At 37.8% G+C, this 27,461-nt stretch overlaps 1 protein-coding gene across 1 annotated transcript in view; it reads right to left on the reverse strand.

Annotated features, from left to right (window-relative positions):
• The window catches only part of LOC118556518 (gamma-aminobutyric acid type B receptor subunit 2-like), a 92,946-nt gene that overhangs the window by 10,108 nt on the left and 55,377 nt on the right, over positions 1-27,461 (reverse strand). Inside the window, 4 exon segments of the mRNA XM_036145867.1 lie at positions 7,236-7,365; positions 9,631-9,813; positions 12,547-12,771; positions 13,851-13,961. Of these exon segments, the coding sequence (XP_036001760.1) occupies positions 7,236-7,365; positions 9,631-9,813; positions 12,547-12,771; positions 13,851-13,961 (649 nt within the window).

The raw sequence follows: 27,461 nt of genomic DNA on the forward strand, positions 1-27,461 counted from the left end.
AATTTGACACAATGTGTTTGTAAATCATGATTGTTAGATGAAATAAAATAATTATTATGACATAAAGTTGTGCAAAGATGTCACTGTAGAATATCTTGTTAGTAAATCACTGTAAAAAAATAAACAAAGAAAAACACCAATTCAAATTTAGCTGCAGCATTTTGATAGTTGTTTTTCATGCAACATTAAATTGGAGGTCAAAACTGTCCCAAAAGGTAGCTCATGCATTCGTTACCTACTAATTAGGACAACCCTGGCATCTCATTCTCACCCAGAGTACACTAAGAACACTGGTCTAATGCCACTGCAAAATGCCACAACCACATTTTTATTCAAATGTATAATTTTCTTGGCTCGGCAACAACAAATGTATAAAAAGGAATATGTTACGTCTTCAGACCAATTAGCTTTGTTAATGTATGAAAGTGGTTTTGCAGACAAAGATTCTCACAGCCTTCCTGCTCTTTACCTCGCCAAAGTCAAACAAATGCTGAATCTGGCTGCAGTACATCTCCATCATACTGTGCCTGTTAAATCTGTGCCTAATGCAAGGCGAAGCTGCTGAACCAAAGATTCACTGATTCAATTTAAGGCAGCAGATTTTATAATGCCTAAGATACAGCTATTTTAACAGCCTGTGCTGCGGAGAAGAATGAACAGACATAGAAAGAGACGGGGTCTTTACTGAAAAAAGACCATTTCAACAAGTACTGATGAGTCACTTTAACCGCTCCCCAACCTCTGCTGTTTTTCCGAACCTGTATTCTTGCATTTGCCCATTTTGTTAGCCAAAGAAGTGTTATCCACTATTGAGTCACCTGCGTAAAGTCACCTTTAGATGCTGTAACCTAGTCTGACACAAAGAAAATCAACTGAAATAAACCCCATAAAAATCAAACCTTTTTATGTCAGTACATTTAATTTGTTTCCGTTCAGAAATACGTTATTAATCCCAAAGGGAAATTAAATGTTTTTGTAGCTCGTAAAATGCACGTTTCTTCAAAGAGTTCTTGTATATGCTGATGATTTTGGGTAGGAACGATTGTCTGTAACAAATATCTTACACTGGCTCTGAGGCAGCTTCTGACTTGAAGACACTCTGTTGTTGTACGACAATCTGATGAAAAGAAAGCTCTGGGTTGTCCGTAATGTTCTTCGTTTTATGAAATGTCCTGTGCACAATCATCTCCAGAGGTTCAAGAGGAGTCTCCAGAACTGTCAGGACTCCCGCTGTTTGTTTATCACTGTAGAGTTGGAGTTGAAGGTGCCATCATACATCTACTTCAACAAACCCACTGTCCTCAAAACTAAGCAGGGAGGACTGAAGGTTTGTGTGTTTAACCAGGCAGTCAACAGCCCAGGAACCCCACAGGGGACTGTACTCTCACCATTATTTTTCCCTCTGTACAACTCAGACTTCAAGTACAAGACAGACACCTGTCATGTGGAGAAATACTCCGACGACTCTGCCGTTGTGGGGTACTCTAAGAGATGGACAAGAGGCTATGTACAGTGTGGAAAAAATAATCTCATATTGAAAGTTAACAAAACAAAGGAGATTTTATATTTCTGGAGAGACAAATAAGTCAAACATTTCCATTATGGGAGAAGAAGTGGAGGCAGTGGAGGAATATAAACACCTCGATGTTCGCCTGGACAACAGGCTGGACTTGAGACGCAACTGTGAAGCTGTCTACAAGAAGGGACAGAGCAGACTGTACCTCTGGAGGAAGCTTAGGTCCTTCAGTGTTTGCAGCAAGATGCTTCATGTTTTCTATTAGTCTGTTTTGGAGAGTGTGATCTCTTCTTTTATCATCTCTTGGGGAAATCGCATCAAAGCCAGTGTATTAAAACAGCTCAACAACCTAATAAAGAAGATTGGCTCTGTTTCTTTGCTTACTCAGTCTCCAAAAGGAGACTCTCTAGGGCCTTCATGATGTGGGAGGTCAGGGGGACAACTCTATAGTCATTGAAGACTGATGAGAGAGACATGTCAAGGTCTACACTGCCTTGATTAGGCTGATGAGTTACATCGGTGGGTGTGTCATGCAAAAACTGGAGACTGGAAAAAAAACTGAGGAGACCGCCGACACCTGGGAAAGATTGGTGCAAATTAGAAAGTGACTGCTGAACTGGAGAAGCAGTTCATTGTTTGTGGATTACAATTTCGGACTTGGTGTTTGGCATAAGGTGGATGATGATAATGATGATGATGACGATGATGCCGATGATATGTACTTAGATGATGCAAGATTACAATGAAAAGGAGCTTGGTAATCAAAGTAGTAAAAGAAGCCCAGAGGAGTAAATTTAGGGTGAAGGAAACAGCGGTTAGAAGGAGGATAACAAAAGAGGAATTAAAGGTAATGCCTAAATTCAGTAAGGAAGATGAGCAGATGAGTGTAAGCCCTAAAGTGGTATCTGCAGAACTAAAAAGTGAAACTAGGCAAGAAGTTTGCAAAACTTCTGCATGATAGGAATATGTCTATAAAATGTAAAACAGCAGAGCAGAAAAATAAAGCAATGCAAATTGATAGTATTTGCAAAAAAACCTTGTACCGGTATGTAAATAAAAAAAAATTCATGGAGATAATCAAGTGTTTCTGGTAGTTATCACTGGTATTCCGACTGACGAAAGATAGGGAGAAACTCAAAGGAAGTGTTCATGGAGCTGAAGTTTGGAGAATGAAGAGGTTGCTAAAAAGAGTTGCCGGTGAAATGTTTGAGAGTCTCTGTACTTGTGGAGTTTCAGGGTGAAATACTGAGGAGATCAAGCCTAATCACTATTGGGTTGACATACAGGCAAAGTGTTGTAACTGAGGAAGTCAGCATTGTGTCGCAGGTGGAGGGTGTGAGGCAAGGGTAAGACTTCATACTGTTAAAAATATCACTCATATAAAGGCAGCAAAAATGTTCAAGAAACAAGAGGAAGGAAATCGAGAAGTTTTCCAGCATTCAAGACCAGGGCATGCTGGAATGTCCGGGATGGACATTACTATAGATAAATTATATTAATTGCTCACATTATTAACTGAACTGATCAAGAGACACAAAAACTGACTAAAAAATATATAATGAAACTTGCAGTGATATTGCTAGCTGTGAAGGATCTATCATGGGAATTAATAAACTACAGGCATGAGACAAGTGGAGGAAGAATATAATTATTCTTCAATCGAACAGAAGAAGCTTCACAGCAAATGGTCAAGTGTTCAAGGATATAGAAATTATTTGAAAAGTAAATCCGATACTATTCATGTCCAAGAAACATAGCTTAAACCAGTTAATTATGTGATAAAAGGATATGACAGTGTTTATAGCAACATGGAACGGCAAGTAGGTAATATCTTTAAAACAAGGAATACAATATAGATTTTTAGGTGAGGGAAATAAGTTAATGTGGATAGCTGTAGAAATTTATGCAAAAAAATTACAATATTAAAATAATGAACTTTTTTTAATAAAAAAAAACTTTAGATTGAGTGGAGGAACAGATTTAAAATATAAAGGAAAAGTCATTTGTTGCAGAGGTGGTAACAAGTCATTACTTCCCAAGTCAAATACAAGTCGTAGGTGTCTATATTCAAGTCCCAAGTCAGGGCCAAATCCTATGGGTTAAATTTCAAGTCTTTAAAAAGTCTAAATGAACTATCCTTAAAACGTCAATGACCCGAGGAAATAAACTATGTGGATAATTAATTAGAACTATTACTTTTTGTGTGTCATTTCAAGTCATTTCAAGTAAAGATGCTCAAGTCCAGGTCAGGTCTCAAGTCATTAGTATTCAAGTCTTATTCGAGTCGCAGGTCTTTTCTAATATAACCAAGCGAAGGTCAGGTCTCAAGTCATCAAATCTGTGACTTGAGTCTGACGTGACTCAAGTCATCAAATCTGTGACTTGAGTCTGACGTGACTCAAGTCATCAAATCAAAGTCCACTGCTCAGATTTGTTGTGATGATTTTAATGCTAGCAGTACATTGTGGGGCAGTAATAATGATGCCAATGGAGAGGTGTTGGAAGAAATAATGGATACAAAGCACTTGGTTAGTCTTAATGACAAAAGTGTTAAAATAATTTATATCAGAAAGTCTTAGTGATTGGAAGGTTTTAAGAGAATCAAAAGTATTTTACCTCTCATCACTGTTTTCCCTGCCTCCCAGAGGATAGATGCTGATGTCCCTGATAGATCATTGAACTCCAAGTATGAAGCCCACTCTTCTTTAAAATATTTGATAAATTCTTCATCTTTAAGCAATGATGTATCAAGTCTCCAGCTTTTGTTTTGTGGTGTTATTTTTTTATTTATTAGGGTTAAAGAAACAGGAGCATGATTGCTGACAGCAATAGGATGTATTACAGCACCTAAAATGTTAGACAGCAGAGAGCTGCCGATTAAGAAATAGTCCAAACGAGAGTAGGAATGATGGCCATTTGAAAAGGAAATATATTCCTTACTGTTAGGATGAAAAGATTGCCATGCATCGCAAAGACCATAATCATTCATGTATTGTTTGACTACATTTAATGTCCCTGTTCTGATTTTCAGAATTGCTGTTCAAATTCTGAAAATCTAAAGTTGCAAATTTATAGTCATGACTCGGAAAGGGTAAAACAGTTAGTATTTGATTATAGCAATATAACATCTGGTTTAGCATCAATTTCATTACACAGAAAACTAGATAATGTTCCACATCAAGCATTGAGATTATGTTAGGTGCCCTGAGAACAACCCCGACATCGGCATCACACGTAGAAATGAGAGAAATGCCAATCCAGCTGAGAGGACTTTCTACAAATTGGTTTCATTTAAAGCAGGGGTGTCAAACATACGGCGTAATGCATTATCATTATTCAAATAAATAAATAAAAATAAAAAATCTTTTTTTTTTTTTTTTTCCCCAGTGTCCTGTCTGGCAATGTGCCAATAAGAATTGTTGTCTTAATGCCAAAAAGAGCTCATCAGATTTGACTTTCACAAGTGGAGCAGTACTGCTTTTGCCATAGTGCTCCGCTTGTTTATGAATGTGAATAGTTTTATTATGATTCATGCGGGGAATATCTCAAATGATATGGACACTACAATGGGAAAGTAGGAGATGAAAGGGAGAACAAGAAGAAAAAAAACATTGTACAATCACTGTGATCGGTTCTTATGCATAATGCACAAGTAAATGTTTAACTGAGTAAAAGTATTGTTGAAACTGCACATACTTTTCTTAAAAACGCTAAGGTTATTCATAATATATTGTGTAAAAGTGAATATCATTTAATATAAAAATCAACAACAAGTCCACTTTTATTAGTTCTATTTAATCTTGCAATGAGTTTACTCGTGTGGCCCTCTTGAGATCAGATTAAGCTGAATGCGGACCCTAAACCAAAATGAGTTTGACACCCCTGATTTAAAGGGTCATAATAAAAATCATCTGTCAAGAGATTTTAAAACCAAGATGGAAAAAGTGAAAAAAATATATCATTCATTTTATTGGCCAGAGCACAAGATGATAAAGGATTTTGAATGATCTCAAATAAACATCACACAATTCTTCTTCACTAATTCATCTCTACAATCTGAAATTCATACTCATCTTACACTGTTGGAAAAATGCAAAAACAAAGAAAACATTTCAAATCCCTGTACAGTAATAGCATACTAGGACAAAGACTTAATACTATGGTTTCTACAGATGCATCAACAGACTTAAATGAGGAATGAGTCTCAATAGCACCTAGTGTTTCAAATCGGAACAACACTTACACAACTGACAACAGTATAAGCCATTTTTGGTCCGTTGCTGCTGTAAAACAGCAGTGAATTTTTACTTGCACAGGATAGGAATATGACGTATTATGTTCTATTTTTGGTCCGCTACTCTTACTGGCTTCCATGTTTGCAAGCTGCTGCTCTTTTGCCAAGATAAAATACCAAATACTGCGCTCTATTTTGGGAACTGTTATATGATTGGTTTAGGAACAAAGAAGTAAACACAGGCTACACACTGCAACAAAGTAGTTCCGCACCAAAACTCTAATTTGGAAAGGAGAGAAACTTGACTAAGCCATTGTTGATGGTTTGGTTAAATTTACAGTACATCTCTTACTTATCGCTCCTTTAAATAACAGGAAAATTGTCTTTCATTCATCGTCCCAGTATGCAGTACCCATAGGAGAGATGTCAGGAATTTTCTTGGCTTTAGGATGGACTGAGGAAGTCTATCTGTTAAGAAGTTTAGTTTGCTCCATTACATTCACACACAATCATTCAGACAGCAGACCTTTTTATTAGAACTTCATCATTCGTTACTTTTATATGGATCCCTTTACACGCAGTGATAAAGGGAAATGAGCTGGCAGACAAATATGCAAAACAAGCTACAAACTGAACTGAAAAACCTTGACTGGGCTGGGTGCCCAGGGAGGCACAGGAATAAGCTGCTTGGGCAACCAGCATGAGAAGCTGCTTTCCGGAGGGCTAAGTCAATGGAGGTCCAGGTCGGCTAACCATACTATTGTTTTCTCATGCCTGCCTAAACTAGTCCCTTTAGCCATGATTTCCATTCAATTCATTTTTACACACACAAGAAGTTAGAACTGTAATGATTTAGTCCATTGCCATTATTCTGCTTCCACTAGCCCATAACAGTTGTCATGATGGGGTTTATATTACATGCACATCAGTGAAACAGCATAGCATTTATTCAAAGATGTAGACTATATGTTCCGGCTATACATCCATAAACTAACTCTGGATGTGTTTGAAAAGTAAAAGGTTAAAGGTTATCACCGATATCTAAATTTTATAATTTAGGTATCGAAGGGAAGATAAAATTCTACATTAATAATACAATATTTTATACAGCATCTTTGTTACCCACAGCATCTTTGTTACCCACATCTCAAAATAATGTGATATTGTGTATATATATATATATATATATATATATATATATATATATATATATATATATATATATATATATATGTATATGTGTGTGTGTGTGTATGTATGACAGCTGTCAAACACCAAATAACTAATTTTATAATCTATGTTTTCCAAGTGAAAACAGTTTAATAAAAGTGTCATCCTGAATAAAGATTTTTAGGTAGAAAAGTTAGGCATTTATAAGTCAATTTTCAGAAATAAAGAACATTTTCCAACAGATATAGGTAAGCAGACTGATCTTAAACATCCACTATGAGAAGAACATGAACTGAAACATTGTCAGTTTCTTACCTTTGCCGTCTGTGAAGTTGCGTATGCTGAGGATGTTATTGGCGTCCGGGTAATGGTTCTGTTTGATGTAGGGAGTTTTCTCTGGGGTGTCTTGCAGCTGCATGGTCACTTCCTCCAGCTCCTTGTCCAACTTTTCAGACAAGAAACACATTTATACAGCATTAGGTTCAGTAATTTTAATTATTTAATATGGGGTTACACATAAAACACACATACTTGTGAACAAATATGTCAATAGTCACAGAAAAAGTAGCTCAAGTAGACAACAACATCATCCGATGCATGTTAGATAAAGTGCTGCAGTTACTGCTTTGTGCTTTCAAACTCAGCAAAAAAAAATGTGGCCTCTCATCTTCTACCTCCAGCCCTGCAGCCAGCGTTCTCTCTCTCCCCATCCTTGTCCCATCTGATTAGAGATGCTGTCCCCATGTGCTGGACTCTGGCCTCACCTGCTCACCCTAGTCGACCGGGTTATCTGTACTGCCCTCCAGTCCCAGCTCACTGCTGCATCACAAACCGCTTCAGCCGACTCAGGTCTTGCTCAAAGGTTTTACACTGCTTTGTAAAACTATGGATTTCTTTATTTTTTTTATTTACCATCGTCTTATTACAACCATAAACTGCAATGTATGTGGATTTTGTGTGCTAGATCTAGACCGAAGAACTGCATAAATGTAAAAGGGTAGGAAAGGGATTCATGGTTCGTCAACATTTTTTTTTTTTTTTACAAATAAAGATCTGAAAACTATGGTATTCAGCCCTCTTTATTCACATAAAACTACATGAAATTTTAGTCCATTTAATTGCCTTCAAAAGTCACCAAACTAATTAATAGAGTCGCCTTTGTTTAATTCTGCCTAAGTACAAATACAGCTGTAGAAAACATTAGTGAACAAACAGCATCGTGAAGACAGGTCAGGGATAAAGTCATTATGTAGGAGATGCATGCATCGTGCGCTCCTGAAATATGGCCTCTATGGAGTTGTGAAAAAAAAAACATTTCTAGAAAACCCCCCAAAATAAGTCCTTTTTGCAGTCGTCCACAAGAAATCAACAATCTGAGAGGAAGTGTTTTTGGCCTATACGCAAAGTGCCATCTGTGGTTGAAAACTGACCCTGCACATCACCATGAATACACCATCTCCATGCTAAACACGGTGGTGGCAGTAGCATGCTGTGGGGATGCTTTCCTTCAGCAGGGGCAGGGAAGGTGCTCAGGGTTGTTGGTAAGATGCGCGGAGCTACATACAGGACAATCATGGAAACTGCAACAGGCTGCAAAAGACTTGACACTGGGGTGGATGTTCACCTTCCAGCAAAACAGCAAACTGATCCATGCTAGCTCTGGTTAACACGGATCAGGTTAAAATCAAAGCATATCCATACTTTAGAATGGCTCAGTCAAAGTCCAGACCTAAATCCAGTTGAGAATCTGTGACAAGGCCTAAAAACTGATGCTGACAGATGCTCTTGATCCGTTTCCACTGAGCTTGAGCTTTCTTTTCAAGGGGCAGATATGTCAGGCTCAGGAGGTGCATATCTGCAGATTTTCACCTGCAAAGCATTTTGAAACCCATGGATCCTTTTCGTTCCACTCCAGAACTGCTCACTACTTTGCCTCAGCCTTACACATAAAATCCCATTAAAACCAAATGTGAAAAACTTAAAGAGGTATGAGTAGGTTTTAATCCCACCGCAAGCGCAATAACCAATCTTGTGCCTCAGATTCCTGGTATTCTCGATCTACCACAGCTTGTTTAAAGGTTCGTGCTCTCCTCTCCAGTTTCAACTTGTCTGTGCTCTCACTCTAAATTACCCCGTTTGTCACTAAACTCTGACATCTGAGCTGTGTGCCTCAAGATTCTGCATTTTGGACCAGCACTCAGACCACGACAAAGACTACTTATAATAGTCCATGTCTTCTAATTTCTTCTCCTCATTTAAGTCCATCCTAAACAGAAGGAGGGAGCAGAGATTCACTTCTTTCCCAACGTTACGCAAATGTTAGACTGAATGAACTATATTGAAAGCATCAGTGAGGGTGCACAGGAAATCATGACAGCCTCTTAAAATGGCCAAAGCTGATATTAACAAATATCTTTTTAAGAGGTAGAAAAATGATTAAAAACCTGAAAATTAACTGAATGCAGGAGCGCCATTACTGCTCAGATTTGCTGGAGATAAAGGCTTTGCTCTTTCTTTCTTTCTTTTTATCTATCTTCTCTTTTCAAACTTCAAGCAAAATGAACGTACCTGTAATTAAATTACCTTTAAGATGTCTTTTTTTTCCCATTACTACATTAAAAGCCTCTCTCACCATGCCCACCGTTATGTCTTATACCGTAATTATCATCTGTTAAGAGAGGTACTAAGGAAGAAGCTCTTTTGCTCAGACCTCAGTTATCCTCATGCGAAGGCGGTGGTTATCAGTTTGGAGCCCATCCAGTCGGGAGGTGTTGGTCTGGTTCACGCTGGTGACCGAGGTGGAGGTCTTGGAGTCTTCCTTCTTCTGATTCTGGGTGAACTTTAGCCGCCGGTTCTGGGTGGCCGCGTCTGGGTTTGTCCTCATGGTGATCAACTGTAAGGAGGGTCACGTGTGTTAGTCACAGCCGTACCCAGGCTAGGGTTTAAACGACACAAAGGTTTATGCAGCATTTTAGGAAATGAGTGAGGGAATTAGGTTAGAAGTAGACATTGACCGGTTAGTTGAATCAAAGCATCTACCCACCTCCACCAGGCCTGGGTTTTCTCTCAGTGGGAACTAGCTTAATAACCCGCAAAAGCGAGAGCTTGGAAGACATTCTAAAGGCAAGATGGTGGCACCAAAAAAATAAAACCCACCACAGACTAGAAGGAAAAAAAAAAGAGATTCTCAGTAAAAAAATAAATTATATCTATCTATCTATCTATCTATCTATCTATCTATCTATCTATCTAAAATATATATATATATATATATATATATATATATATATATATATATATATATATATATATATATATATATATATATATATATGCTATATATAATGAGAGATCTGATGTTTTTAAAGATAGCAAAAACAGCCTGATATTCCTGTGAGAAATAAGTTTCTCTTTTATTTTCTTTCTTCTTCTCTGAATAAAGTAGTGCATTATCAACCCCATGAGAGACTGCCGTGAAAGCAGTGTGTCTCTGAATGGAACACGGCTGTTCAGCTGAGCTTGAAATAGCGTCAGAAGGGTAGTATGCTGGTCCACGAGGTCCGAGGGGCTCACGTAAATGGACATGGAGAGGTAGGTCGAGGTGTTAAGGGTGAGCCAAGCCAAACTGACAGCGCTCATTTCGGCCGCTTCTATCCGGGTTCTTGTCCTCTCGCTCATGATCCAAATCTAATGACTGTGGGTGAGGGTTGGAACGTAGATACGTCTGCCTTTTCACCAGAACAGACGGGAGCACGCCCCACATTACTGCAGACAAGGCTCCAACATGTCTATCCGTCTCCTGGCCAATACTGCAGTCACCTGTGAACTTGAGCCGGAAACCGAATCCCCACCTGGTGGGACCAGTCCGCCTGAGAACCATGACTGCAGCATCAACATATTCAGAGGTGTTTAGAAGTTACAGTTTCAAATGTTTCAGACATTTTCTACCAGACTTTTTCCAGTCAATTTTATAAGAACAAGATCTGCTGAAACACATATTTTTTTCCATCTGTACGAGGCAGAGTCGACCTGCAGTCCTCCCACCCTCACCTGTCTGCGCGCACTGTCATCTGAAGTTCAAGACCAAATGCATTTTTATACGGCACATTTAAAAACAACTGTGAGGTTCACCAAAGGGCTGCACAGAGGTACAAAAAAATTACAATACATTTTCTTGCTTATGAGAAACATAGCGTCGGCTGTTTGGAAAGTTTTTGCTTGTAAAAAGTGACTTAGATTGACATAACTCTTCTGAGAATGCAATTAGTAAAACCTTCAATAAACCAACCTTCTTATAAACATATTTTTACTCTATAAAGAGCAGAATGACAACATTTGATTAGATTTTACACAAAAAGCACATTTACCGCAGCTAAATTCAGTGAGTGTTCCAATTTATAAGTATATTTCAGAAATTATCTACTGTTTGAGATTGCACTCTTCAAATGTGTTGCCACTACTTGTGACTGAAGTGCAATGGTTTTCCTTAGTTTGTTAAAATATTGTTGGCTGAACAAAATAACTATTGGGTATAATAACATTATAAGCAGAATTTTTATTTATTTTTTTCCCAGTCAATTTTATAAGAAGCTACAAGATCTGCTGAAACACATTTTTTTCCCATCTGTATGAAGCGGAGTCGACCTGCAGTCCTCCCACCCTCACCTGTTTGCGCGCACTGTCATCTGAAGTTCAAGACCAAATGCATTTTTATACGGCACATTTAAAAACAACTGTGAGGTTCACCAAAGGGCTGCATAGAGGTACAATAAATGACAACATGTTTTCTTGCTTATGAGAAACATAGCGTAGGCTGTTTGGAAAGTTCTTGCTTGTAAAAAGTGCTGCTTGTGACTTAGATTGACATAACTCTTCTGAAATTGCAATTAGTAAAACCTTCAATAAACCAACCTTCTTATAAACATATTTTTACTCTATAAAGAGCAGAATGACAACATTTGAATAGATTTTACACAAAAAGCAAGTATATTTCAGAAATGATCTACTGTTTGAGATTGCACTATTCAAATGTGTTGCCACTACTTGTGACTGAAGTGGAATGGTTTTCCTTAGTTTGTTAAAATATTGTTGGCTGAACAAAATAACTATTGGGTATAATAACATTATAAGCAGAATTTTTTTTCTTTTCTTTTTTACAAAAACAAATTTGATAATGTTACAAAGTTTTTGTTTGAAAATGGTAATATCCCTTTAATGAGACATTCTAGTGTTTTCACTGACATTTATAGTACTGTCAGTACGACACAATGCAAGCGACACTCCACTATCGCTTCATGGTCGTTGCTACATGCTACACGCTAGCTCTGGAGAAACGTATACTGCAAGTCAGAGACTCCTAGATTTCCTTAGATACGTTTTGTTCAACCCATTTTAATAATAAACTAAACTTTACCGTATTGTTTAATAACTAGGATCCATTTTGAATGTATGTACTTAACTGAGAATCCGTCAGTATAATTATTTTTTATTTATTGCAAAGTGCCTTGGGACGATATTAGTTGTGGATTGGTGCTATATGTATAAATAAACTGAATCCAACTGATATTAAATAATCTTGTCCCGGCCCGTGCCTCGTGGTAATTAACTGATGTGTTTAAAAACCAACCTTAGGAACAAAGACCAGACAGAGGGTGATGGTGCTACAAAAGATGATGACGAGGGCTACGATGCAGAACTGGACATTCGGCTGATCCCTGGTCAGGAAAGACACCGCGGCGCCGATGATGCACATGATGCCGACGTTGTACACGCTCATGCCGATGTACTTGCTGTCGTTGAGGGCAGGGATGCTCACGTTCCTGGTCTCCCATGCCAGAAAGCAGCCAAACAGCTGGGCGGGAGAGGAAGAAGAAAATAACAAATACGAGTTAAACTGGTGGTTTAAAACCGCTCAAAGCCAGAAAAGTGGAAGGGAAAAATGACTCAATTGGATGAAATGTCTCGGAGGACAGCAACAGAGATAGTTGTGAGTGTAAATTGTTTGCTTGGTGGGACGTGAGAGTTGCAGCAAAGGCCTTGTAAAAGATTTACAAAGTGCAAACTAAAAAGATCTACTTACTTATTTAAAGTGTTTAAACTGATGTAAGCTGGTGTAATTAGAATGGGTTAATTAAAATGGTCATCAAAACCACTACAAACAATTAGTGTGACAGTGGTGATATTATTATATATTACTATATTTTCATGTTTGGAAATGTATCTTTTGCATCTTTTAGTGCTAATTTGATAATATTTTTTTTATCAACTATTCAATGGCAATATATACATTAAAAAGTATTGACATTGGAGGTAGTATACCCTGTTCTAGTATATATTGTGATATTCTATAAATTAGAATATGGGTTCTAATGAGGCTCATTTATCAGATTTAAAGTACCCTTTGAAAAAAAACAACCTTTAAGCAAGTATTAAACATACTTTTTATTAAACCCACATTGTATAAAAAAAAATCAGTTTGATGTAATGTTCTAATTTTAAATGTCATGTTTTTATGAAATGTAAGCAAAATATCAAATATAACAGATATGAGGGCTTTAACATGTCTGTCTGTGAGTAATCAATCTGCATAACGTGTTTAGCTTAGTTAATTGGATTCTTGAAACAAACTGACTGTTTGAATAATATTCTAATTTATTGAATATGACTGTGCATTACCTACTGTGTGTCTTAGTTTCATAAGTTTGATCCAAAATTGGACTCAACAGTTGAAAACACGGAGGTGAGTAAATCTTCATCAGTGCTTTCAAGTTTTAAGATGTAAACCTGAACTTAAAGGTTCAAAACCTAAATACTTTTAACATAAAGAAGAAAAAAAAAAGAACCCTAGAGAATTAACACAGCACAGCGAGTCAGCGGGTATGTATGTGTGTCCAGACTGTGATTATGCTGTCAGATTTTGTGTTCTCTCACCATTAGCAGTCCCTTGTAGGCATAAACGATGCCAAGCCAAATGGTCATGTGGGTGTTCTCACAGTGCTCCAAGAAGGGACGGATGGCAATGTCCCGGCCGTGTGGGTCCGCCTGTTGGCAACACAAGAGGAGAGGGAAAGAGATAAGTACAGTACACACAGACGTGCCTGGCTCTGTGGGAAAAAAAAAAAAAAAAAAAGTTTGCCAGATGACTAAGTGAAAACTTTAAACATACAAACAGGAAATAGTTAGTCAGTCTGTTTCATTTTAAATTCCTTTTGCGGATGCCTTTTATGCAGGAGCATGGACGACACAGACCGGCTGTTGCTGCAATGAATGCAACGAAGCCGCTTCCCATTACAGCCCTCCGAAGTATAGTGAAGCTGAAGGGATGTGCGAGGCCCATGTTAAAAAAAAAACACATTTTATACATTATCCTCTTTAAACAATATATACATTAATGCAACATCAAACTTCAAGTATTTCATTAGGATTTTATGTGATAGACCAAGTAAAAGTGCATCGAGTGACAATTGTGTATTCAGGGTATTCTGCATCAGTTTTCCGTAGTGCTAAAAAAATTCGTTTTGGACTAATCTGACTAGAATATTATGTTCCAAAGGTTTGCTGAGTAACCTAGATGAGTTGTAGCAAACAGCAAAAAGGACTTCTGAATCATATGCTGCTTTCTGTTGATCCATCACATACAATTTCTTATAAAATACATTAGAGTTCGGGGTGGCAACGTCCCTAAATAAGGAAAGATTCAAGTGGTCCAAATACATTTGCAAAGTACTGTACAATGACTGGAAGGCACATGGGATGAGACTGAGAATGATGCCATGCTGCTCCAAGTCTTTTCAGGCTTACTTACACTATCTCAGCAGATGGTGGCTGAGTGTAAGCAAGTGTATGGATATTTATAGTAAAGCAGTCTGGCTCGAAAAAAAGGACTGACATTTTTTTTTATTCTCCTACCATTTCAATAGTAATGTTGTTTATTTTGAACGTTTAATTTAATCTTGGTATACTGGTACTGGGTTGTGTCATCGAGAGACAGCAAAAACTTGCATACTGACCCTGATGACACAAAATCCATCAATGCAGTTTCTAACTTTAGACCCAGTTTTTAATTTTAGTTGTAAATCTTGGATAGCAGTAAATTTCCTTCAGTTCAAACAGGACAAAACTGAAGTTTTGGTTACTGGCACAGACTATCAGAGAGAGAGAGAGAGACTCCCAGCCCAACTTCAATCACTGGCATCTGATGAGGCGGGCATTACACCTCAGTGTGCAGTTGGCCCCGCCACCTTCTTCAAATCTAAGAAGATTAGTGTCAAAGGTTTGTGATTGGATTGTGTTGCAAAAATATTAATTTGTGCTGCTATCATTTTAAGGATATTAATAAAAGTTTCCATAGGACATCAAAGGACAACCAGCCCCCCCCCCCCCACACACACACACATGAATGCAATCCAACAAAACTGTTTTCAAACAATTAATGTTTGTGCTGCTAAGTTTTTCATTTGTGCTGCATTTCTAATAAAGATATGTAACATTACATTACCCAAATCCAAAAAATTGGCGTCAATCAATTGTGTGCCTGTCTAGCTTGTACTAATAAAATGTAGATGGCATGGCTGTGGGTATATATATATATATATATATATATATATATATATATATATATATATATATATATATATATATATATATATATATATATATATCCATTTTTATATGTTTTCCATATTGTAGTCACAGTGGCAGGTGCATTTCCTCTTCTCCCATGCGCGTGTACAACACCTTGTACACGTCATTTCACCTTGTCACCAGAGAGGGCAGATGTCCGAAAAAATCCTGGAACTTATGCTATGCTCCTTTAATACTGAATAACTGTCAGATACTGAAAGTTGGAGTTGCCTTGGACAAAACAGAACGACTCACTCACTGCGCATTATTTGGTATTCCTACAGCCAAAAAAAATATTAAAGAGTCAGGGCACCTGTTTATAACTTTGGTCATAAGGAGATTGAAACACCAAGATGTTCCTTTTAAATAAAAATCTTTTTGAGAGGAACATCTTGATTCTGTCCAAGCACATTGTGTGACAAAATCCTCAGATAAATTAAGTACACGTATGCTGTTCTTTTGAATACTTACTGGCAGGCTGGCCTGAGAGAAAAGTTATTTGCAGCAACTTTTTTGCTAATCTTTTGCTGCATTGATAACCCATAAACTATAGACTCTGCGTGTCTTAACTTTTCATAAAATATTTTTAATTAGCTTACCTTTCTACTTGTACGATGGATAAATAGACGGATAGACATGTTTCCAAAGATCCTCATTTTCTATTATTGGTTGATTTCTATACTTTTATTTCCACGTAAGCCATGTTTTCATACAATTGTGCAAATTATGAGCAAACTTTTGAGATGTCACAAAAAAGAAATGTGAATTGGGCATGTTTCCATCTCCTGGTTTGGAGCAAATTAACCAGGCTATGCAAAAGTGTAATTTTGTCAGAAGTTGATGTCACGCATGGCTGTGATACACAGGAAATGGAGGTTGCCTAACCCTGAAAAAAAGAGAGCTTTTCAGGAATGTGTTTCTATCAGGCAAGTAATCGTAGTTGTTCTGTCATGTCAGCTAGTATTGGTGATGTTAAATGCTATCTGGTAACATAGAGGAAGAAATGCAATTCTATCCGCGTTCTGGTAATATCAGTAGAAGCAGATGTGAGGTAAATGTTCGCTACATCAGAACTTATTTGGCAAATGTGTTCCCAGCTCCCTTTTTTGTGCATAAACTCTTTTTTGCAAAAAAAAAAAAAAAAAAATAAGAAGAGCTAGAGACCCATTTAAGCAAGCAATTTTTTTTTTTTGCAAAATTGACACTTATTTCAAAATTTGCCGTTTCCATCAACCTTTCCCAATGCGATACCTCAAAATTTGTATAAAAGAAATGCTGATGTAACACAGCCATTATTTTTTTTTTTAACCAATAAAACTATTGCTGCTGTTTAGTTGATTTCATCATATTATTGTGTGTCTGTGGGGGTTAAATGTTTGTCTATTTTTAATCTTTGTAAAACACTCTGAGCTTCAATTGACTGGATGGAAAGTGTTCTGTAAATAAGGTTTGATTGATTGAATGTGAATGCATTGTCATATAAACCTAAAATGTTTTTCACACGTCATTCACGCATGTTCACTTGTCCGTGTACATTTGGCAAATGTACATCAGCAGTTCTCTGTAGTAACATCCCACAATGGGCATTGATTATTATTATTATTATTTTTTATTCAGGGTATCATATGACACTGATGTTTTCTCACTTTAAATTTCAAATCTCAACTCAGATGTATAATCTGTTCTCAGCCTCTTAAGAAGCACTGATGTCTCAAAACAGAAACACATTAAAGAGTGAGGATCGCATCGCTGGCAGTGAGATCACAGGCTCTGTCAAAGCACTCTTGTTACCCCCTCTGAGAGTTCCCCAGCAACCTTGCATGGTTTGTGTCACTCACGTCTGTGAAAACGCTCCGACTGGAGTTGTTTTTTTTTTGTGTGTGTGTTAGCTGTAGGTGAGGCTTGGGATAAAAATGGGTTACCACTTGAAAAGCCATCACGTTGGTGGAGACATCGAAAAGTGGGGCAGGAGATGACGCACAGATGGGCCACTTTTTATTTCCGTACAAGGAACGAGAATTAGTTGGGATGGTGCCGAGAAGGGGATCTGAAGTCTGATATTTTCATTGTGTCGCTACAAGTAACTTCTTCTTCACTCCTGCCTCAGTTTGTCAGTTTTGAGCTTTTAAGATGTTCTTTCTATTTTTAAGATGATCGGTTATTGTTGAAAATCTGACCAGTGGAAATATATATATATAAAAAACTGTCTGTTTAGCTTAATGTTCTCAATTGATTTGTCTGTACATGAGCCAAAATGAGTTTTAAAATTATTACCTACAATTATTATCCCTGATGTTATTATTTTTTTTTTAAACTGATCAGAGTTGCTTGATGCCAGTGACATCAACAATCAACCCCAAGTTTTAAAGTAACAAGAAGGCATTTGTACACCACAAATGCTTTTGAATGATATGAAATATTATTTCACATAATTTTTTTATGATTTTTTTCTGCTTTGGCTCCAAACCCTGACCCTTCTCTCCCCCCTGCTGCCCCACTAAAACCCAGAAGAAAAAAAAAATCACTCTCCAAACAAACTGTTTAATATGTAACATATTAAAACCATGAATGAGTTATTGAGATAAAACTGGTTCAAAGGTCAAAGCTTTGAACCAGCTACCAACTTCAGCGTAATAATTAGCCGTCGGTTGCAAACAGCTGTATTTAATTACAGTGCGTGAACTGAGCACAACACTGAGAAACAAAAAGTTCAGTTTATTAGACACCCAAAAAAAGCAACACTGAATATATTTGATGCTCAACTGACTAACAACTTGCTGCCCTGTGCTGCCGCGGGTGGTGAGCTGTATGTCTTTAGCCAGTACGGTCAAAGGATCTTCAAAATAAAACGCATATTTATCATATGCGCTTATCATTCTGGCTGAACGAACCTCTTCTCCCAATAACAATGCTGTGGGACGTTTCGCTCTTTGCAAATCCTTCTATTAATTCACTAAATGAGACACATTCTGCACCAGTGCTCTTTGCATAGTCTCAGCTCGCAGCCAACTTGTGTCACTAACAACTAAATGATAAGACGAAATGAAATATAATGCTTATTAGGCTCGGGCCTGTATCGCAGCACAGCAGACAGAAGTTCTCGCCTTTTGGAGAAATGCTGTCTGGGGAGTTGCCAGGCAACAGGTCTGTAGGCGGCAGGCGGCCCCAAACTGCTGGTGATGGCAGCGAAAGTGCCAGTTTACTGTCATTTTTCACAACATTAGCCCTCCAACGGCATCACTTTGCAGGGGCTGAAATCATGCACAGTGCATCAATGGAGATTTGGACACAGATGATGCAATGATGGAGAAAATTAATCGAAAGACTAAAGGTGCAATGGAGAAGCAAGCCGGCAGAAAAAAACGTATGGAAACATTGAAATTGTGTGAATAATTAAGGGAAAGCAGATGTAGGTTGAACAGATGCTGGTGATCCGGTTTCGGTTAAATCAAGTAATGAACGTTGGGTAGAACTATCCTTTTTTATTTTTGTTCTTAGAAAAGTTGGCGTCGCTTAATGAATTGCTTGACAGTGCCGGATGAAGCTGTCGAGTGTTCTGTTTAAACATCTGCAATACTTTTGCACTGATGGACAGTGGCGGTTCTAGACCAAATTTACCAGGTGGGCCAAGGTGGGGCCAGTGTTTTTTCACAGGGGCACAGAACAAAAAAACTTAAAAAACAATAAATATAATAAAAATATAAAATATTAATATAATGTAATAATATTAAGTGAGCCACGTGTGGCTCTGGAACTGCAGGTTTAAGACCCCTGATCTAACAGTTAAAACTTTGCCCCCAGCTCATAAGCTAAACGTGAAACATCTTAAGTTTTAAATTATTTTTAGAGTAAAACTGTATAGGTAAAAAATAATATTGGTCAAAGTGACCAATCAGTTTTGTTTTCTTTGCCATTGCAAATAATTATGAGAAGTGTATTTATAATCATGTCTTTCGTACAGGGGCCATAACAGGGGCCAGAACCATTTCTACAGGGGCATGGGCCCCTGTTGGCCCCTGTCTAGAACCGCCCCTGCTGATGGATCAACACGAAGAATGCCTTGCTTCTTCCTTTGCGGGCTGGCCACACCCTCGCTGCTGCATTTGCAAAGCCCTAATGTTGTTCCTATCAGATTGGCTACATATGAGAAAACTTGTAAATAGCATTAATGCTCTACTGAAAGATTCATCGGATGTGGGACCAGGCCAGCGGGCGACTGCCTGGGCCCACGACAACAACAGTTTTTTTTTTGCATTTTGCACCTTGCAATGCTTTCACTGTGATTTACTTAATTTTCCTGTTTTTTTTGTATGAACTGAACCTTTTCTGTTCCAAATCAGCTCAACAATTAATAAAATGCTCACTTTTGTGTGTTTTTTTTTCTAATTCAGTACCAAATATTTAACATTTGTACACTTTATTTTATGACATACCAAAATTACTAAATTTTCATTTACATGGCGCGCTATAGAGGATTTGGTTGGGAACAATTACATATGTGATTCAGCAAATTCAGTAATAAGTAATTAGACGAGAGTGGGCTAAAACAAAAAAAATGTTTACATGGATAATCTATATGTTTAGGTCTGTTACCTGGTCATCTGTCTTTCCATCTGTTTTTGGTCACCTACTTTCTGCTCTGTCTCTTTCTCTCTCCCTCTCTCATCACCCTGGTTCTCTGTTATACTATCACTCTTCAATCTGATAAAAAAAAAAGGCTCAGTTCATCTGAGTTTACCCAGTAGCAGAGCTGAACAGAATTATTCAAAAGTGTTAAAAGCAAGTTTTGATGTGAAAAGCACAAAAAAAACTTCTTCAAAAAAGTCTCAAAGTTCCCAAGGTTTAAAATTCTTTTAATGAGATGCCAGATAATAGGCCGCAAGGGCCAGAGTCACATCATGCTGCTAATCCTTTCAAACCTGCTGCTGCGTAACAGACAGTTACTACACTTCTCTGTTGCTTATAACAAAAGACACATATTATTTTTTAAATGTGTCTGGTATAAAAAAACAGATGCTAATGGCTTGAAAGTAACTGTTTTATGAGTGTGGTCGTAAACTGCAGTCAAAAATTAAAGCCAGTGTTAGTTAATAAGACATTTTCAAACGTGAGCCGATATTATTCTTGTTTAAAAATTGGCTGTTAGATAAGTTTAGCTTTGCAGTTTCATATATAAACAGAAGCTATTCTTTTTAAAAAAAAAAAAAAAAAAAAAGTATGGTTCAATACTAGAAAAAAAAACACACCACGTGAAAAAGCAAAGCTGCATGAAAATTAAAAAACAAATGCAAACAAATGTTTAATTTTTTTTTTAGAAAACCAAATGCAGCTATGGATGTGCAACTTTTGTTGAATTATCTATCCCTAGGCAGCCTGGAGTTGTTTCAAGCTGAAGGAATTAAAAACGGTGGTCGTTTGAAAGGAATGCAAAGACTTTCACATGGAACGGTGTGCAAGAAAAAAAACTACATCTTCACAGGTGGATAACTCACTAATCCCCATTAAATGCTGACATGTTCCTTTAGAGTCATCAAAAAGCTTAAATAATGTGAAACCAAAAGCGACACCCACACAAAGAATCCAGTCTCTCTGATTTTTTTTCTTGGCTTCCTCACAACAGCTGTACAAGAGGCTGTTTTAGGTGTGCGTCTCACCCTCTGCCTACAAGGGTTCAGTACGAGTAAAGCAGGAAATGGAGTTAAGCTGCAGGTTTATGTCCAGCAGAGCTATATGTATTTTTTTGTGAGCGTAAATGATGATTGGTACTGAACATCAGTGATGAAACTCATGAATATACGGTGCAGTAACCCTTCATAGCTTTCCTCTGTTTTCGCATTTTCTGTCTCAAGGGTTTCAGATCATCTAACTAATTTTAATTTCTGACAAAGACAACCTGATACTAAAAACCGTTTTCAAATAATGATTTCATTCAGAATATTAAGGGGGGGGGGGGGGTGATACATTATCTTGCTGACTGTAAGATCTGTAGAAACTCTCAATCAGGGCTTTCTGATAGAGAACAGAATTCATGGGTCCATCAATTGCAGCATCTATGTCCTGAAGCAGCAAAGCAACTTCAACACATCACAGTACCAACTTCATGTTTTATCACTGGTATTATTATTATTATTTACACTAAATACTATCTTAATTTTACTCTATGTCAGATTAAGCTCAATTCAATACAATTTTATTTACATAGCGCCAATTCCTGAAACATGTCATCTCAAGGCACTTTACAAGTTGGATGCATAACTTCCAAAACTTGTACTTTTGTCCAGACAGGCCACAGAATATTGCCACAAAAAGTCTTGTGGATCATCAATATGTTAACCTTGTCTGCAAGCTGGATTCTCACGGTATCTGTGCGTTCACAAACACGAGATTTCATCTCGTACCGCATCCGCTTCAACTGTTTGTGACCAAGCCAACAACGGTCCGGGCCAATCACGTTGCAGCATTATGATTTAAGGCGAGGCATGAAAGCTGTGAAGAAAGCAAGAGCTGCACACTATCCAATACATATAGACCTTATTCTTCTTTTTGAACCGCAATGATTTTCTCCCATGGATCCAACTTTTATTATTGAGTGGTCCTGAACCTTTGCTGGGCTAAAAGTAGGCTGCAGTGCTTTAGATGATCTTGGTTCTTTTTGGACCTCCTGTTCTTGGTTAGTCCTTGGTACATTCCAGCCACTCCTGAGAAGGTCCAGCACTGATCCACGTTTCTCTATCGGGGGCATGATGAGAGCCTTTTAGCATATATTTAATCAATTCCCAGAGGTTTGATGGTGTTAAAAAAAAACTGATGATCAGCACTCATAGTATATCATTCTTCGGTTTAACGTGGGCAAGCACAGTGTGCTGACTGTGGCATTTAACCAAAACCCATTTACCTTGGCCACATCAAACTGAAGAAAGATATACAGTGAGAGGTGGTTATTAGTTTTTGGATGTTCCTCTGAGGTGTGCACACATCATTTTGTCTGACTTTGGGGTCGTACGCACAATATTGTATATGTACTGTTGAGCTATCAGGCAAATGCTTATGGAAACATATCATCCTTCATCCTGGCAATAATATCAGAGCAAGTTCCACTCGGGTGAAATGAAAAGAACAAAGATAGCTGCTTTGGGTGGAGATGTTGATTTTGGCAACAATTTATGATCTACTTTTCTGAAATCGAGGAAAAAATGACTGTGGTGAAAAATGGAGCAAACAAATAAAAATAAAACACACACACACACACACAGAAAGGTGCAAAGTGAGTGAAAATGGGAATCACTGAACGGAAAACTGCCTACAATCGATTTTCCGTTTGTCCTCAGGGGTGCTTGTCAAAACTCTTCATAAAACACTGTAACTTTACCCTTTTATTACTACAAATGTTTTACATTTACATGCAGTATGAAACATCTTCCAGAAGAGCAGGCAAATGTGGATTTTTTATAATATTGAATACATTTGGATTTTCCGTTTTGCAATTCTTCAGGCGATAGAAGGGAACTAGTAAACACAAATACTGAGCTGTTGAGCTAGTATAAACAAGATTCTCTGTGACACCTACAGCACCTTACAAATACATGCATTTGTATTCAGCCATTCATGTTCAATACTTTGTAGAACACATTATTCTGCAATTACAGCTGCATACTTGCCATACAAGTTTTGCACGTCCCACTGTACGCTTTTCCCATTCTTCCTTGCGTAACAGCTCAATCACAGTGAAACTGAACGGAGTGCAATTTTACAATTTTGCGACAGATTCTCCATTAGACTTTGGCTTTGACTGGGATATTCTAACACACAAATGTGATTTTATCTGAACCGCTGAGTTTCAAATCTGGCTTTATGAGTAGGGTTGTTGTTCTGCTGGAAATTGAACCCCATGCCCACATCTTAAGCTATTTTCAGCCCCTAAGGGCCAGTATACACATTGCGCGATGTTGGGCTGTTGCAGACAAAAGACGGCGACTGTAGGAAAGTCATGGCTCTAAATCTGCGGCCATAAAGCTATAGTTGCTAATCCGTTTCAGAAACACTTTTTGTTATACTGGGTGAAATGGTCCTTCCATCCTGACAGTAGTACCCTAAATACATTATCTATTCAGAAGAAGGAGGTTAAAAATTCTATCTCTGTGAGAGCTGCAGGCCTGTAATCACTCCACACCAGAGCGATGAACGGGAACATCTTCACCAACTTTGTGCAGGTCAGATCGCGCAGCAGTCACAAACCGGTGAGAGCTTCCATTATCGTTCTCTTATTCCGGCGGCCCATACCAAGACCGATAAATATTTTGGGCCCCAACGTATTTTTTCTTCCTGTTTTTTTGTGTGTGCCTGCAGCAAACGTCGATGTGCTGAACTGGGACATTTTGCGGAACGTTTTTTTTTAATACTATTTCTAAAAGGGCAGTGGCATTTGAGTAAACAGAATCATCCAAAGGGAACTATTTAATTTATTACTGGACTGTTGATTATTGAACTTATTTGTGTACCTGTCTTTCATAGATTGCTGTTTATTTATTTATTTTTTTTAACTCAATGAGATTATATTCTGGTTAAATAAAGGTAAATTTGATTGTTGTTTTGGAAGATTTGGGATAGAAGAGTAGAGAATGCGGGCGAACAGCTGATTTTGTTTGTATATATTAAGTACAGACGTGTTCTAGATCATGGATTCCCAAAGTAGGATCCGGGATCCCCCAGGGGGTCGCAAGATGATCCAAATTCCTGAGTTTACAATAGCAGAGATATACTTGTTCTAATCTAGAAAATCCATGCCTTTAATCATGGAAAAGTATTTTTTTTTCTTGAAAATGTATGACAAATTCAGCAAAATTCAGAAAACATCAAACTTTTTTTCTTGCAAATAGGTAATATTAATCTAAATCTTTTTAGTTTTCTTTGTGGAAATGTACTCCTCTGTGAACAGTAATTTAATTTCTTTAACTAACAATGGCCATAATAGTATTTTTGGAGGGATTTTAGGAGAATAAAGTCTTACTATTAGGTGTACAAGAATAAAAAACATTATGAGAAAAAAACGCAGTTGAAAGACTGTAAAAGTTCCTGTAAAATGACCACTATATCTCACAATTTTATGACTTTATCCTCATAATATCCACAAAGAAAAAAAATAATCCCAGCATTTTGCTAGTAGTTCAAAATGGTTAAGATCGGGTCTTAATCCACCCAAGCACCTTAAACAGCATGATTGTTGTTTGCTCTACATGGCGTGTGGTCAACTGCAATCAGGTTTCCTTTCCAGAATTGTTTTTTCTTGCCATTTTTCCATAAAGGCCAGAGTTGTGGGGTGTGTGACTGATGCTGCTCCAAAGTTGTCAACGGCCTTTATTGCTGTTTTTCACAGTAATGCTCACCCCAACCAGTCAGTCAGCTTGAGTGAATGCCCATTGCTAGGTTTGAACTAGTAGGTTTGAAGTTGTCCCTTCTCGTTCAGTTGGACTGAACAGAATTCTGTGACATTTAAAGGTTTAGATATCGTCTTACCAGCTAGCCCTGCTTTAACCTTCTCCTCTTTGTATCAATAATCTTCTTCCTATGTTCCTTATTCTTCATAACTTATGCTTTCTAACAAATTTTTCAGTTTTTCACAGAACAGCTATGGTAACATCAAAAACAATACCACACTGTTCAAACATTTTTATATATATATATATATATATATATATATATATATATATATATATATATATATATATATATATATATATATATATAGATATATATATAGATAGATAGATAGATAGATAGATAGATAGATAGATAGATAGATAGATAGATATAGATAGATATGTAAATAAACGGATAACCATATGTCACTTTTCCTTTCACTGTACTATATCCACTATACTGTGATGGTCTATTGTGTGCAGAATGTAGAACAGTTCAATTGGTATGCACAGTTTTGCAATATATTGTACACAGTATCTTTTTCATTCATCGGCTGATTTGTTTTTGTCAGATGTCAGCCTTTTGAAACACATGCTTATATAAGACATCCAGGAAACACCACCTTGCGGCACATATGCTTCATCAAATGCAAATTCTTTATGGGCTGAAGGGCTAGGAAAACGAGGGAATGAGAGGGTTTAGCACACTGAGAATGACTTGAAAGGACAGAGGTACTTGAAGAATGAATAGAGACGTGGAAACCTCAGGATGAGAGATATGGCGGGTGACATTTGGTGAAAGGCAAACACATCAAGACTGCAGAGGGCAAATAGATGCGAGGATAAAAGTGATCCTGGCATCTCAATAATTTGTAGGAAATCACTTGAAAAGCAGTCAGCGCAGTTTTCATGAACCCGCCATGAAATTTTGAACACCAGTAATGGCCTTTAGACAAGGAAGATAGGAGAAGAGCATGTTGAGTGATCAAATCAGCCAGCTTGGCAGGGAGGAAGACAGCGGATGTGCAACAAAGAGTCAGCGTTTGTTTAGGTCACTTGTTCAGACAACATCAAAATCATTACGTCATCTACCACTTGACCATTTACAGCCCTTATGCCATCCTTAGACTTATAACAGCATTGTAGTGTAGACAGTGTTCCTCATTGCATTCTAAATGTCAAATTTCCATTCTTTCCTAAAAATTCCTTAACACTCTGTCCAACATTAAAACTAACTAAAACTATACCTCTAATCACGCCCGCTGACGGGTGGGGGGGGGCAAACGGGTCTCATGTCCCAGGCCCAGGACAGAAAGGCGGCCCAAAGCTGACACTCTGAACATTAAAATACAGGCAGAAGTAATAGACTATCTATCTATCTATCTATCTATCTATCTATCTATCTATCTATCTATCTATCTATCTATCTATCTATCTATCTATCTATCTATCTATCTATCTATCTATCTATCTATCTATCTATCTATCTTTTTTTTTTTTGCATTAGGTATATGTAATATGTTTTCATTAAATAAGGGGCCGTTAGAACTCCCCCGACCCCACCATGGTTTGACCATGGTTTGACCGACGGCTGACGGCAACTTTGAAAGTTCGTTCCGCTGCAAACACAGGTGCCCAGAAAAGAGAAAAAAGAGAAGATGACGTGAAAGGCTTGAGGGATTTTATTAGTAAATATTTGTTAAAAACTGAGGATGAGTCAGGAACAGGTCTAGGAATGGAAATCCAGAGGAAGGATGCCCATCCAGAGCCTGGTAAGAAGCAATGCGTTTATTAGTGTGATTTTGATGTATAGCATCCGCTAGCTATAGTGTAAGGGGGAAAACATCTTCTCTTTTACAGTAACACTTAAGCTTAGGGCCAAAAGAGCAGAAAGCAGAGAGATGGCAGAGGTCCACGTTCAGTGGGGGTGGGGGTGGGGTGCACAGCGTGTGTTTGAGGAGGAGACGGAGATAACCATCCCTACCGATAACAGAGACAGTGCAGGTGGAGGGGCTTACTGCTCACAGCTGAGCATTGTTGCTCAGAGACAGAACGCACCGTTAATTTTAATGATCCTGCGTTATGGCCAACAAAAATGACTGATTCTGATAAAGTGAATGTTGTGCGTTTAATGGCAAAAAGGAAGCCTTTCTCAGAGATGGCAAATGAACCACCAGCAAATTCAGAGGGCAGAGAATTCCCAAAGCATCTAACATATTCTACCTCCTGCAATGGAAGGGAAAATATTGTTAGAGACTGGCTGATATACAGCAGGTCAAAAAAGGCCATATTTTGGCTGCAGTGCTTGCTGTTCTCTTATGAAGAAAAGATCAACTAGTGCACTAAATTCAATAGATGGGTTGAAAATATCCAATTTAAAATACAAAGATGTCCAGGGCATGAAATATACAGTTAAGTTGACTTTTTTTTTTTTGGTGTGTGTGTGTGCGCGCGCGCGTGTGTGTGCGTGGTGGCGGCAGGTGTAGAGGGGGGCCCCAAAAAG

This window comes from Fundulus heteroclitus, chromosome 13 (assembly GCF_011125445.2).
Source record: "Fundulus heteroclitus isolate FHET01 chromosome 13, MU-UCD_Fhet_4.1, whole genome shotgun sequence".
Classification (NCBI taxonomy): domain Eukaryota; kingdom Metazoa; phylum Chordata; class Actinopteri; order Cyprinodontiformes; family Fundulidae; genus Fundulus; species Fundulus heteroclitus.